Source organism: Lissotriton vulgaris, chromosome 7, assembly GCF_964263255.1.
Source record: "Lissotriton vulgaris chromosome 7, aLisVul1.2, whole genome shotgun sequence".
Taxonomy (NCBI): Eukaryota; Metazoa; Chordata; class Amphibia; order Caudata; family Salamandridae; genus Lissotriton; species Lissotriton vulgaris.
The window spans coordinates 1,762,910,844-1,762,926,754 of NC_141695.1; the positions used below are offsets into that span (position 1 = coordinate 1,762,910,844).

The 15,911-nt window shown below is 43.1% G+C and overlaps 1 protein-coding gene across 1 annotated transcript in view; it reads right to left on the minus strand.

The window, feature by feature from the left end:
• The window catches only part of LOC147706610 (cell adhesion molecule CEACAM5-like), a 771,610-nt gene that overhangs the window by 740,647 nt on the left and 15,052 nt on the right, over nucleotides 1-15,911 (minus strand). The window contains exon 3 of the mRNA XM_086929639.1: nucleotides 12,380-12,658. Coding sequence (XP_086785765.1) covers nucleotides 12,380-12,658 — 279 coding nt within the window. The remainder of the gene's footprint in view (nucleotides 1-12,379; nucleotides 12,659-15,911) is intronic.

The window sequence follows — 15,911 nt, forward strand, 5'->3', positions numbered from 1 at the left end:
AATATAGTGTGCTCCATTTTTTAAATAATTTCCTTTGGGAGTGGATTGCATAATATTGGTGGTTGCCAGTGTGAATGATGTTGGTGCACTTTTATCTCAAAGGAAGCATGGCACTGAATGGATTGTGGAGTATGCATTTTGAACTTTGACAAAGGATGAAGGGAATTATTCCATGATTGGAAAGGAGTTACTGGCAACCACATGGTCTGTGGAACAGTTTTGAATGCATGGATGGTGGAGGAAATGTAAAATCTGTACTGAGCACAAACCATTGGTAAATATTTTGAAACAAGGTGGTTGGAAAAATGTTACTCCACGATTGGCATGTTTGGTTTCGAAATTGCAAATATACCATTTCGACATTGTGTATGTCCCATGGAAGGATAACTCTGTTGCGGATGATTTATGGTGCGTATTGTTGAAAATCAGTAATGGCTCAGTGTTAACCCTGGCATCATTGGCATGGTTTCCCCTGACTTTTTGTCTTCTGACCTCCTGTTTTGCTGACTTTATTTTTGCTGGCTTTTGTGCTCAGGGCACTTTACCACTGCAAAGCACTGCTAACGTGCAAATGTTCTGTCTTTAAAACATGGTAACATTGGCTTGTCCAAAATTGGCATATTTGATTTGCATACCAGTCCCTAGTAAAGTGCACTACAAGTGCCCTGGGCCTGTAAATAAATGATATCAGTGGGCCTACAGCACTGATTGTGCCACGTGCTTAAGTAGCCTTCTAAATGTGTCTCAGGCCTGCCTTTGCAGAGCCTATGTGTTCAGTTGTAAACTGCCATGTCTATCTGGCAAGTTAACCCTCTTAGGCCCAAACCTTCCCTTTTTAATACATATAAGTCACCCCTAAAGTTGGCCCAAGACAGCCCTAAGAGCAGGGCGTAATGTATTTAAAAAGTAGGACATGTACTCTTAAGTTTTACTTATTCCGGTAGTGAAAAACTCTTAAATTCACTTTTCACTCTTGCCAGGCCGGTCGCTCTCATAGGTTAACATTGGCATTACCTTGTTATATTTTATAAGTATAATTTCCAATTAGGAAGATATAGATATTTTAAGTCTGGACTTACAATTTGAAATCACAATTTATGGTGAAGTTGATTTTAAGTAGCAAATCTGAAAATGCCACTTTCAGAAAGTTATATTTTGCAAAGAACAAGAGAACTCAAGTAATCAGGGAGGGACCTAGGGTACAATTAATTATACAGGAACAATTGCCCCTTACAACATAGACAAAAGACAAAGGTCAACAAAGTGATACAATAAAGAAACAGGAAATTAAATACTTTTATTCCAATCATGATATTTAAAAAAGAACATGGGACAGTATTCAAGACATAAAGAAGAAAAAATGATTGTAAGAACTCAGTAGTTATTCGAACAAATCGGTGTCAAGGTGCTAAAGACTTTAGCACCTTGACATTGATTTGTTCAAATAATTACTGTAAACTTGTGCAATGGTGCTGTCCATGAGCTTGTGGCCGAACTTTGGATTGTATTTTGACCATACATTTCTATGCCTGAGTTCTTCGAATCCCTTTTCAACTTTTGCCTTATACCAGCACTGGTTATGGAATTGCTCCTTGACCATTGGTGCATAGCCTTTAGATTCTCATAGTTGATTAACGTCTTAGCTACCCTGAAGAAGTCCAATGTTTAAATGGATAAAGCATGTTGGCTGATGGTTTTTCATGAATGGAATATAACATAATAAAGGAAGAAACAATACCCATTAACTGTTTAGACACTGTTATTCACAAGAAAGTGTCCCATTGGATTGTGTTCCTTTGACTTTGTTTCTATTTATTTGTGTGTCAGCTCCTATTGTGCATTGTTGTTCTATTCTCCCTTTGGAAGAGAGGCATCTTCGGGCACGGGGTGCATTTAGAAGATTTGCACACAAGGACGTACTTTTTGGTCGCAAACAGTATAGGTGATCAACGGTTTGGGTGCTGTTTGTGTTTTTGGTCCACTACCCACATTCTGAGTTTCTTTGGCAGAAACATGTTGACCACATGAGATAGGGCATTTATAGAAAACCCTATACATTCATCTTAACTCTATCCAACTGGGGCATCAAAATAAAGTATCATTTTCATTCACTGTGAGATAGTTTTAGATCACACTTTTTCTTACTATTCTCTCATGAGTCATGGAATCTGCTCCTCACTCCTATACATTGACATTGCTCATCTTTATTACAAACAAACCTCCACTCCTACCCTAGGGAAGTCGTAGCCCACACTGGGTTCCTTGTGGTCCCAGTGAGAGGAATGAATCCAAAGATGAAGCATGCCACCTTCGGGTGAGTGATGGTTCACGTCCTAAAAAGTGCAGTGCTCCATCTTTGCTTGAGCAGCTCCTTCTTCTCACACCCATCCACGTACATAGTGTGTGTTATAATAGCACAAAAACTTTACACATTGCCTCTTAGGTTAAGCCTGACTGCTCTGTGCCAAGTTACCTGAGTGTGAGAACTGGTTAATTTAGGGTGTGTATCTCATTTAGCCTGACCAAGATTGTGGTCCCTGCTTGGTCAGGGTGCATGCCTCTGACAACCAGAAACCCAATTTCTAAAACTGAGAAATTTATGAAGGTGAATGTGATATGGCCTTCACATATGATGATGTTGTTTTGGGTATAAGTGTGGAATCTGAATATGGACCGCAGTTATCCGAAGTGGCGTTGATGCAGGAAATAGAGAAGGATGTGGTGCTTGCCATTGTGGACCAGTGGGTAAGGAGTTGGGATGCTTGTAGCACAAGTGACAAAAAAGCTAAACCTGTGGTTGTACCATTACAAACTATGCATGGCGGAGATTAGCCTATGTATTTATTGGGCCCCTTCCCACCTTACCTTCTAGGGAAGAGCATCTCATAGTGTTCATTGATTATTATTCTAAATGGCCAGAATTATGCAAATCAGATAACATTATCTCTGAAGGGGTTATCAAATTCCTAGAAGATGTTTTCTCCAGAAAAGGCATTCCAAACGTTTTGGTTTCAGATAACGGAGTGCAACAGACGTCAAGTAAAATTCTGTCATTCTTAAGGGACTGTGATGTTAAGCATCTGAGGGTGTTATATTACAATCCTGATGTTAATCGCCTGGTTGAGCGCTTCAATAGAGTCATAAAGGAATTCATTCAGTTGGCAATAAAATCTGATTCACCTTTGAAAAAGTTTCTTCAGAAAATGTTGTTGTCTTAAAGGATCGCCCCTCATTTAGTAACTGGCAGGATGCCATTTGAGCTTTTTGGCGGAAGGAAGTGTTCTTCCAAATTGGTTTCTTGGTGGTTGAGAAACAAGAAGGAGATGATATTTGGAATGGATGGTGATCCTTAGATGAGAAGGAGAGTGGACGCTTATGAAACACAAACCAAACGTAGTCCTATTACTAATAGGAAGAAGCACAACATATGTGTAGGTCAGCATGTGCAAGTGAAGAAACTAGGCTTTGTGTAGAGAGGGGATCGCCTTGGTCAGAAACCTTGAATATTGTGAAGGTTTTGGGAAGGGCTGTTAAGTGTGAGGACAGGAAGGTGTGGAATCTACATTGTGTACATTGTGATAATGCTGGTATTAGTTGTGTGGCAAGAGTTGTGCAAGTGGTGACATGAATGGTTACACGAGGGTGATAATGCATGCCCAGAGGTCAAACGTGGGACTTTAAGACATGTAGCTGAGGTGTGCAGGAGAGGTATGGGGAGTGAAGTCATTGACTAAGAAGTAGCAGTTGAGAAAGTCCAAGAAAACCTGGAGGTACAAGTTTGTCACAGTCCGAGGGAGAACATTTACTTGGTTATCTCCAGGGTTATATGGTGGGATGACATTTTCTCCATTCTGCATCAGTGGGATTGCGTTATGTATAATTTGTATTTCCACCATGTGTACTAGCAGGATTGTGTTAACCAAATATTGTACTTTGTGAGTGTCTTAAGTACTAAATCTTACATTTCCCTTTAATAACTTTAACCTCTTCTTATATGATATTTTGGAGGGAATATGTGTTGGATGTTGGTATCAGTATTTTAGGAAGGTAAGAAAATGTTAGGGGAGAACCAGAATGTTGTGTGGGTTCTTGGGTTTTCAGTTGGTTGGGAGCAGTTGAATGGCATCATTCCCTTATAGAGTGTACTTATTCCCTAAATAAAGCACATATTGAAGGCTTACCTGTTGTGGATTGCTTCGTGAACCGCGTTCTTAACATGCTACTGTTGGTTAAAGATTGGATCTGAAACTAATGCACAAATGAGCATTCAAAAATAGCCCATGGAAATACAATCAGAGAGTATGAAGAGATTCTTTAAGCCTGGGAAAAGTATGGTTATGTGTACATGAATCATTATTATCAATAGATGTCAGGTTGGTGCTGTTTTGTGCCTATAATACAAAGCTTGTCCAACTGGTAACATATGCTGAGAAGTTACTGTGAAGAGTGGAAGTAGTCGACCGGAATGATTAAGGACCTGAGCAACAAGTCCTACCAGATGAGACGTCAGGCTGTAACTGCATCTATAAGGGCAAGAAGGAAATTACAGGGTAATGTAAGAAGCTTTTAAGAGTATACAATCAAGGGCCTCCCAAGATAAGACACTGAAAAGGGGATTTAACCTCTTATTAGAAATAGCAAGAGCAAAAAGACCAGCCTTACCTTCAATAAGATGGGCAGAGAAAATGAGTAAAGTGGTGTAGTGTGCTTTGTTGGCCTCTTTCTGCGTGCATGTTAAGTTAGCATGGCTTATTAGAAGTTTAAACGCCATCTTTCCTTTTTGCTGCTTTTTGCGCACGACACTGCTTAGCTGTTTTTGCTGCGTTAGCTTTCACGAAGGTCTATACATGAGAAAAGGTTTGTTTTTCGACATCTCTAGACATACACTGTGTCCCCAGTGTGTAAAGTGAGTGCTGAGACGCCAAGGTTATCATAACATGCGAGCCTGTTTATTGGCGTGTCCGTGTAACACATTCTAGACACAACAATTTGGCAGCTGCAAGCCGAGTAGGATTCTGGCGCCTTTATCATAGCACACTTGCCAGAACTGAACACACTTGGAAGATTCCAGGCATGCAGAGAGACTAACCGATCCTGATATAATTTACACTTACTGAGCGGACAGGTAAATGGGGTCCCCTTCAGAAAGCTCTAGAGACCTTCTATAGTTTTATAATACATAGTTCCTAGATAGGGAGGGTGCTTTACATAGGCACTTTCATCACCTGTTTGCACTATCATTGTAATATGATTCCTCCATTTGTATTCTATGTAATTGTAACCATGCTGACAGTATTATTCTTAATAATATGTATGCTTATGTTGATTAAAATACTGTGCTTGAGATCACGTCGGTAAAATAAACCTTTTAACCTTACCGTGTCTGTATTTTACTCCTGCTGTGGACTGGTATGAACGTATAACAAAAGTGTGTTCTCACTTCCCGCCATTCCTGAGATGGTCCTAAGTCGCATGTTCTAGGTTGTCTAATCATTGGTTTCTTTGCTATAGGACGAAGAGCTAATGTGACACTGATTGCTAGTCAGGTAGGGGATTTTGGGTACTAAGGTAAGTTTTGGCACACCCTAATTCACTGAGGTCCTAAGTCTCTGTGCATAGTACTGTGTTTACGCAGAATCCCTGTTACAGTGGCGATGAAATACAGAGGTGGAGGTCAAACTCAGCTCTGTCTGGATTACAATCACTGGGTGAATATACATGGAAAATGGGCTATCCTGTAATTAGCTTTTTAAAATTCGGTGATTCTGAACATTGTTTGTTTGTAATGTGTTATAAATATGATTTGTTTAAAAGGAACCCTGAGATTTCTCATGCTTAATTATAAACTAAAAGTAACAATCTCTGGGCCCCATCAGCAAGAAGGGAATTACAAGTGGCTTTATTGGATTTCCTGCCCCAAAGGAGCACTACATTTTGGAAAAACAAGCAGGTAAGAGCGCAGTATTTTCACACCCTGTGTGACATTCCTCATCTCTCTGAGGACGATAGGGGCATTTCCTAAAACTCACCGGGGCACACGCTGGGCTGCTGCTGTAGCTGGTCTCCGGCCGCCGCTTCCCACCATGCGGCAGCTGTAGTCAGGGGAACTACAGCCCACAGTATCCTTGGCGGTGACATGCCCACTGGGAACCGCGCACGGAGGCGCTGAAAAGCCAGAGGTCCCTGTGGTCGAGCGGGGGTCTCTGAGGACGACAGGGGCATTTCCTGAAACTCACCAGGGCACACGCTGGGCTGCTGCTGTAGCTGGTCTCCGGCCGCCGCTTCCCACCACGTGGCAGCTGTCAGGGGATCTACAGCCCCCAGCATCCTTAGCGGTGACACGCCCACCGGGAACCGCGCACGGAGGCGCTGAAAAGCCAGAGGTCCCTGCGGTCGAGCGGGGGTCTCTGAGGACGACAGGGGCATTTCCTAAAACTCACCTGTTATCAGGTCAGTGATAAGAGCATTTTAAACTGCATAAACATTTGTTACATAACTAATCCGAATTAAACGCATATCATGGGGAAAAGAACACCGGCAGTGTCTAGGCCAAAAGAAGTGCACAAACTGGCAGTAACAACCACCACCACCCCGCGGTCAAGTTTGACCGCCATTGATAAAATGTTCCGGAAGACCATTGACGTTGTTGCCACAGCCATCCAGAACACTGAAAGGCGCTTTTCGCTCCCACCAAGCTTGCCCCCTCCTTTGAACCAAGATAACTCACTGGATTCTCTACTTTCCGCATCCTATGCAGGGCTTCCAGGCACAGACTCTAATGAAAACTGCATAATTGTGGACACGGCCCCCCCCGGAACAATTTACCACAGGTAGCAGGTTATCATCAACTCCCACTATGCTCAGGTCTGATATGAACATGAGTCAAGACTCTTGTGCACCACTGGCAAATGACCTGGCACATATAGATGGCACTGACCCATGTCCAGATCTTGACATATCAAACACTGCGGGGGACAAAAGTGACAGTATTCCTGTGCGAACCAGGGGGCAAAAAGCTAAGAGAAAACTGAAACACCTAGACACTGAGCTATCGCCAAAAAAACAGAGAAACAAGGGTGGGCGCAAGCAACGTCGGAGGATTCCCGCTTCTGTAGAGCGGAAAAGGGATAAGGGGGAAGATCAATTTAACGAAATAGATACCCACGCTACAGAAGATAGCGCAGTGATGGAGAACGAAGGATTCTGGGGGAGGATGGAGACCTTATTGTTTACCCTTTTAGGGCCAATCAACCAACAAATCCTAAATATGGATAAGAGGCTGAGAGTGTTGGATGATCATGTAACAAAATTAGGCATAGGGCAGACTGTAACAAATAAATCCAACATGGGGATATTAAGTGGAACCAAGGCCAAAAATAACGGGGCTAACACAAACACAGATGGTTACAATAAAATTACTCCCCCGATGCCTACACCAAGCACAAGCAAAAACCTACCTCTAGCCAAACATGCCCCTAATTCCAACACGACTAAGGTAGCTAGTTTGGAATGAACGGATCATAATGTTGATAAAAGTAAAAGGGTCCCAACCAGACAAACCAAAAATGACGCCCAAAACTGCCCTATAGTTCAACCTGAACCAAACATGGCAACCAACACGAGAAAGATTCCTACCCGCATCAGCCTGCCGCCCTAAAGCGGGGCGTACGTGCTGGTCTTAGTCAATGTGCCCAAACTAAGGAATGACCAAGAGGAAAATCCCATCACCCTCAAAAACAGGATTCTCCATTGGCTATCTATAAATTGTAATTTTCCACTGGAAGGAGCAAGGGAGATTATTCAAACACAAAGAGTCGGGTGGGGGGGCCCGCTGAGAAAAAAGTTTGAGGAGGATTGCATAGTTACAAATTTCAGGTCCCCTCAATGGGCTCAAAAAACCCTTGCCAATGCCCCACTGCCCTCACCCTGGGAATTTAATACGACCTTGCTTCCTCTGGGCTACTTTTACAGACACCTAGCCCCAAACTCTAACCCCAGGAATAACCCGGCCGTGTGTCATCAGGATCCAAATCTTGGTACCAGGAACCAACTCCCATTGCACCAAATGAATCAAGATTTTAGCTTTATGAACGGCCCTGCCCAGTGCCACCAGGCCCCATTCCCAGGACACCCGATGCTACACCCATACTTCCCCATTATGTCCCTGCACAACCATAGTGAGAGGCCATATTTAAGTTCAAATTTAAACCGGAACTTGGCTCAGAACGAGTTGAGGCCCATATATAACATCCCAACCTATAACCGGTTTGAACACGCCTTCTCAAATTTAGAAGATCAGGACTGACTAGGGAAAAGGAGGGGTAACATCGGACATCAAGAAGAAAGTAATGACAATGAGGAACATTTATCACCAACACTAGCCAACATAACCCAGGAAATAGTAGCGCACCACCACACTGCCACACCTATAACTACACAAGAGGATGTATCTCCTACACTAACCAACTCTAAGTGGAGTATAGTTATGAGTGATAGGAGCAAGTCAGTTAGCCACACCAACCATTGTGACTTGTCAATCCTTAGTTGGAATGTAGCAGGGTTAGAATCAAGACTGTCAGACCCGCAATGGGTCCAGCTATTGGATGGCAAAGATATTATCATGTTTCAGCAGACATGGGCTGTTGAGAATCTACATATAGAGGGCTACCATTGCTTTAGTGTGACAGCACCCAAGCCTGATTCAGGACGTGCAGTGGGAGGCTTGTTCATTGGGATCAAGATACTGGCCGGTGGTACAATCAGAGACCTATCAAGAGGGAACCCGAACATACAGATCTTGGAGTTCAAGCGAAAGGCCCGGATTTATTTAATACATTTTTATAATAACGATTTTCATTCTGTACCTAACAAGAACTTTGAAGCACTCTCTAAAACCTACGAAATCTTGAAACCCGTTTAGAAACTGAGGAGGAGACAGGGATTTTAATTGGGGGGACTTTAATGCGAAAATCCCAAAGAATTGCTGGACTGAGGATAGAAATCACTTAGATCAAGCTGAACGAAGGGGCATTGAATTAGCTAACATACTAACTGAGCATACTCTCAGCAATGCTATGGATACAAGCCACACTCCTAGCACATATCATGCTCCCACGTTCAGAGGCAGGGACTGCTTCTCCACTATTGACTTTATCTTTATGTCCCCCCATTTATTAGACCGCGTAACAAAATTTACAGTGATGGAAACATCGTTTAGCGATCATAACCCCCTCACAGTGACTCTTCAATTAGGCCCTAGCCAGGTATATGCTAACTTAAATGGCGCAAGAGACATTACACCCTCTGGTGACGGCCTGCGATTAAAAAGGAGGGGAGTTGACAGTGGGGCAATATTAAAAAGGGAATATCCCCAGTTAATCAACTCTTGTTTATCCATAGATGGGAACTGTCACAGGATAATCTCTGACTTTGGTAAACTGTGTCTAGTCATTAAAACTTTTTTGTCAGTTCCACTGTCAAAGGAAGGGAAAGAGCCAAGGTGGTTTGATTCTGCCTGCTCACTAGCAAACAGGGAACTGCGCAGGGCATTAACCATTAAACCAAGGCGCACAACGGAGCTACAGGCAGCCAGGAAATTTTATAAACTTAAAATAGCTGAAAGAAAGGCTGCATTATTGACAGAACAGTGGGAGTCGCTGGTTGGAAGTGCAAACTTGAAAAGCAGTGGCCCCTTCTGGTCAGTTGTTAGAAAAATGCGAGAAATGGGCAAACAATTAACCCCAATTAGCTGCAATATAACCAGCACCTCCTGGGAGGCCCATTTTTCCAAAATGTATGCCGCACCATTTAAGGAATCAACTAGCTTTGCTCCTGGACAGCTCCGCGGCTTAGAGATCGATCTCCATGAGATGGAAATAGCTATCAAAGAGAGCCTTGGAAACAAGGCCCCAGGTCCTGACGGACTGCCATAGATATAATTAAGCATAGTCCGGATCTATGGGCACCAATCCTCCTCAATGTTTTTAATAGCCTGCCAACAGTGCCCATGCCCACTACCTGGGCAACTAGTACTATAGTCACAATTTATAAAAAGGGCGAGAGGTCGGACCCAGTGAATTACCGCCCGATCTCCCTTTTGGACAATACTTTAAAAATCTTGGGGCGAGTAATTTACAATAGGGTGGTAGAGTGGACTGAAGATACGGGTCTATTGGACCCGTGTCAGATTGGATTCAGGAGCAAGGTGGGGATGGTTAAGCAATGCCTGAATTTAAAACTGATAATTGATAAGTATAGCGTTGCCCTATCGTCTCCTATTTACCTTGCGTTTATGGATCTTTCATCCGCCTTCGATCTAGTGAATAGATCTAAACTATGGGCAATCCTTTTGAATTATGGACTGGATGAGGCTCTTGTTAACTTTCTGGCCTACCTACACACTGATCTCAAAGCACAAGTCAGGATTGGGATGGGTGGAGAAGTTTCTGGACCTATCAACATTGGCAGAGGGATAAGGTAGGGGTGTGTTTTAGCACCCCTGTTGTTTATTATTTACATTAATGGTTTAGCCAAAACCCTAAAACAAGTGACTAGTGATGTACCAATAATCCAGGGGCAACCATTGCCAGTTTTATTATACGCAGACGATGCGGTACTCATGGGCCGAACACCAAATGCCCTCCGTTTACTTGTTAAAAGATTTGTCAAATACATGGAGGGCTTAGATCTGCGTGTACATTTTAAAAAATCTTTTATTATGCCATGTGGACCCGGGAAACGAAAGCTCAACACTATACATATAGGGACAGACAAATTAGAATCTGTAACTACATGCCCGTATTTAGGGTTGGTTTTTGCTGCAAACGGCTCATGGCGTGGGCATTTGGCCCACACCATGGGCAACTTCTCGAAAGCCACCAATTCTATTTCGAGCTTGTCCCGCCCAAAGAAAATAGGTGCCACTAGAGCTATTTTAAAATGTTTTAGGTTGCAGTGCCTACCCTTAGCTACATATGGGGCTGAGGTCTGGGGATTGGGAAAAAAATCCAAGTATCCAGCGAGAAGAAGGTCGATTCTGTAGAAAAATACTGGGTGCCTCAATCTCATCTTCCGAATGTATTTGTCATGAGGAACTAAACCTCCCCTATGTATGTGATTTTATTAGAACTAGACCAGCACTATTCTGGATTAGGATCTGGAGGAATAATTCAGCCATTCTAACGCAAAATATTATAAAAGACTGCCTTAAATGTGACCATGGCATGGCGATCCCCTGGCTTGCGGGAGTCCTAAAAACATTGAGTGCTGTGGACAGGGGAGATCTTTTCTCCAACCCAAGCAGGATTGAACCCAAAGATAAAATTGAGGTCAAACAAGCACTGTATGCACTTTATAACTCTGAACGAATGGAAAGGGAAATCCTCAAATCAACTGTTGTGAGTTATATGAGGAATGATTTATGTAGGAGACCACTTGCACGCTACCTCACTTTACCCATGACCAATTGGGAGAGATCACTGCTGTTTCCGGCTAAGGGCCGGTTCAGTGAAATTTTTACTGGGCTTTCCCCTGGGTTATCAACACACAACACATTACAATCCATGTCCGTGTGATGGCATTAGTAAACAGAACGATTTGCACTTTCTATTCTTCTGTAAATTTTATTTAAAATACATGAATTGGTTTTTAACTCCTTATTTTAGAAAACAAAGACCCCTTTCGTTAGGGGAGTCCTATTCAATGTTACTTACCCTGGATACAGATGAACTAACTTATCGCACTAGCACTTTTTTGAGACTTATAACACGTGTACGTAAAATGATGGAAAACCCCTGAAAATAGTCTTATGAGAGTTGTATTAGATTTTTAATAATTATGAAATCTGTAATTTTAATCTGTTATGTAATTGAATTGTTTTAATGTGGTACTTTTATGAATTTTATGAAATTCGAATAAAGGTCTTTTGAACTTGAACTTGGAACATTCCTCATCTAAGACCAAAACTTCTAATTGTCCAATAAAGTTGCAAAATGACTGCCCATTAAAGGTAATACTACAGCCTTAAATGGGACAGAATTTCCCCATGGAGGCCAGATACCACAGATATCTTTAACTCCTGTGGTTCGCTCATTATCAGCTGCATCAAGAGGGAGCATTAAAAAATGAGGAGTTACCAAGGTATTAAGAGGCCATTTGTAATGAGGGTCGAGGACTTCTATCACCACGCTGTGGTTTCCAGCCTACTTTTAATGTTCCAAGATGTGTTGAAGTAGCAGTGTATGCGGTTAACTTGATGATACAGCATCTATCTTTATATCCTTTTTTTAAAGTCTAAAGTTTAATCAGATAAAATCAAGATTTGAAGTTGCAACAAAAATTTCTACTCTACAAAAAAAGCAGGTTTCCTGGTCATACTTACAGCTGACGGTGAGAGTGTATTGACTGCTGGTGGAATGACTGACAGCGTTGGACGCCCTGCAGCTGAAGCTGGTTCCTGAGTCAGTCCTGGTGCAGGGTGAAAGAGTGAGGGTCTTGCTGTTATTAGTAATAGTAATCCTTCCTCCAGAAGTAATCAATTTGTTATCATGGTTCCACTGATAGGTGATGTCTGTGCCCAATGCATTGCAGACCAGAACCAGTGATCCATTCTCTAACAGGTTCTGAGTCACAGCTTGAATAACAGGGATAGGAACACTTTCTGTGGAGAAGAAAAGGGTGCAAATATCAATTTCTCAGATGCATTTCTCCATACAGGATCTCTCTGTCCTGCCACAATATTCCACCAACCTTTTTCCAACTCCAGAGTATCTCTTATTTCAAACAACTTCTACTAAGTTTTGCACTCACCATTTACATTCATTTGTATACAAATCTCTCTTTTTTACAACATAAAGTATATCACCTCTTAAAATTCAAATCACCAGGTTCAGTTGGACAATTATATCAGAGGACCTCTCACAGCTTCAATAAATGACAATGTACAGTGTTGTAAATGGCTTGATTTGTTTATTTTGAGGAAAAGTAAAATAAAACAAAACAATTATTGAAGAAAGATCAAAGCCACAGACCGTAGCATTTTACTAAAATAAATTCCAATATACACTCTGTCTCCTCATCACCACTGCCAAAGCATCCTCATACAATACCAGCCTCAATCAATTGTCCTATAGAAACAAAGCAATGTGAAGGAGGTGGCACACTGCATCAATCCCCAAGGAGACATCCCATAATCAACCAGGTCATGCAAGACTAACCAATGTGAGAGGTTATGGCAATACATGTATATAGAGTAACACATTCCCAGAGGGGCCCAAAGAAGAGTGGGGCCAGAGAAAGGGGAATATAAGCAGCAAGAATCAGATGACCAAGAGGCGAAGAAAATGATCTGAAAAGGGGAGTTTTATGATTATGCCTGTACTTTGAAGGACAGCTGATTGATTTAAGAGTGAGGGGCGGATCATTCCAGAGTTTGACTTCCAGATAGGAGTGGCCTTCAATTCAGGGGCTGACTAAATGATGATCAGCAGTCTCTCAGCAGAGGCAGACCAAGGAGCAGGGGCATAACACAAGTAGCCCTGGGCTTAGTGTGCGTAGTGGGGATTCGCGGAGCTACGCGAAGTGGGCGAGAAACTTCGCCCACCTCCGCACTCCGCGTAGCCCCACTACGCAAACACCACTGGCCGCCAGCACCGCCACCCGCCCCCCTCCCGCCCTCCCTAAATACTTTCAATTAAAGGAGTAAAATAATTAAAACGCACATGCCTTGCCCGCCGCTGCCCGCCGCGTCCCCGGGGCTCGCTATCTTCCGTCTTGTTTCTAATGCGCATGCGCGGGCGGCCGCGCATGCGCATTTCTCATGAGAAAATGCGCATGCGCGGCCGCCCGCGCATGCGCATTAGTAAACAAGACGGAAGACGGAAGATAGCGAGCCCCGGGGACGCGGCGGGCAGCGGCGGGCAAGGTAAGTGCGTTTTAATTATTTTACTCCTTTAATTGAAAGTATTTAGGGAGGGCGGGAGGGAGGCAGGTGGCGGCCAGCTACGCTCCGTCTGCGGAGCGTGCGTAGTGCCGCCTGGCTACGCCCGCTCCGCAAAATGCGGAGTAGGCGGCACTACGCACACTCCGTGCACGGAGCGTAGCTGGCCGCCCACCCCTAAACACAAGCCCCTACAGCCCCAGAGGCATAAGGGGCCTGAACCCTTCAGCAGCCCCCCAATTATGCAGCCCCCAAGGGGACTACCCAAGGCCAATGTATGGATATCTGTAAGATATGAGAGACTCCGGATGGAGCCCTTCATCATATTCTGCAGCTGTGGTCCTTCATTTTACATTACACCACTGCCACAGCGGGTGAAAGAGAAGGTGTGGAGTGAATGTATGTCTCACCTAGCCTTGACCTGCAATGCTGATAACTTTAGGGACTATATAAGAGCTTTGAAGCTTGTAGGCTTCTTAATTTAAATCCAATTAAGTGCTTTGAGTTTGCAGAAGCAGGAGAGATATGACCGATTGCTAAGATGAGTTTAGGCCGAGTTCTAAATAACCTGAAATAGTCTGGAATCACTAAATTGACAGGATTACAGTAATCAAGTTTGGAGATGAATAATCCATGATTCATAGTTTTATGGGAGGTAAGTGGAAGGATCAGACACATGTGCTCAGTATTTTCGAGATGCCGGATTAATTTGTTTCCCAAAAGTAAGTTGATTATTAATGGTGAAGCCTAGGTCTTTGACCAAGACGAAAAGAGAATGGAGGCAAGACTAACCTCAACAGCCACCCAGTAGCGGTCCAAGCATGAGACTTGTTGTAGAAATTGAGAATCTGCATTTTGTCTCTGTTGAACTTGAGACATATTCTGCATCCAACTGGCAAGTGATTAGAAGATGGTTAGAAAATTGTTGTGGTCCTCTAGAATAGAGATCAGAATTTGAGTATTATCCACATAGGACAAGAAGTTGAAACCAAAGAAGTGGACAAGCAGGGCTGAAGGAGATGGATAGAGGTTGAAAAGGGTGAACTTAAGAAGGAGCCCTGTGGGACTCCTGATTGATTCAAGCTGAAGGACTCTGAAAGACTTCAGGGCCAGGCTGCAATGCCTATTGCATTCAATCTTTTCAATAAGCTGGAGATAGCATGGAAGCTGCAGGTCATCCCCAATGCTTGGGACCATGCTTCCTGTGCTATTGTTACATTTCATATCGGTAACCTGATATAGGTACAGGGAACATCGTACACTTTCCCTACATCATCTCCCTGTCATTTCATATGAGCATTATAGGGAAATAACTCCAAATAAGGACAGACTGCCTTGTATGGACATAACGGCTTATAAAGACTATAGCCTTTTATGGACTAAACCTTTCACCTGGTTCCATGCCGAGGGTGAGTTTTTCCCAATCCATATTGCTAAGACGTCATCCTTAGCACATATGAATTATTTATGAGTATAATCTCCAAGATGTACACTTCACCTCTACCATAGACGCACAAGGTTTAATCCCCAATGTCATCCTCATACTGAACAATGGGGAACACATGCACATAGACTGTATAAATAAAGCACCTCTATTGCTATCGGAAAGCTGGAGGGAACCGAGACTTCATGGCTGACACACTGACCAGAGACACTGCAGCTCCGGCATGCCATCGCTCCAGCTGACAGTGGTCTGCCGATCCCTTGCGGGATATCCAGCTAAAGTCCAGGACGAAGTCCCACACTCTCATTATTCAGGTATGGGTGTTTAACTAAATCCTAATTGGATTCCTGGCTCTTAGACTTAGGTTCTTAGGCTTAGGCTCTTTCGCACCTACCCACATGCTAGGTACACGTTGGTACATCTAGACAGGCATCTTATGAGGACACACTTTATTTTTATAAATGAATTTCATTTTCATGTATGTGTTCATGACTATTGTAAAATGGTAGAACAATACTATTCCTTCACTGT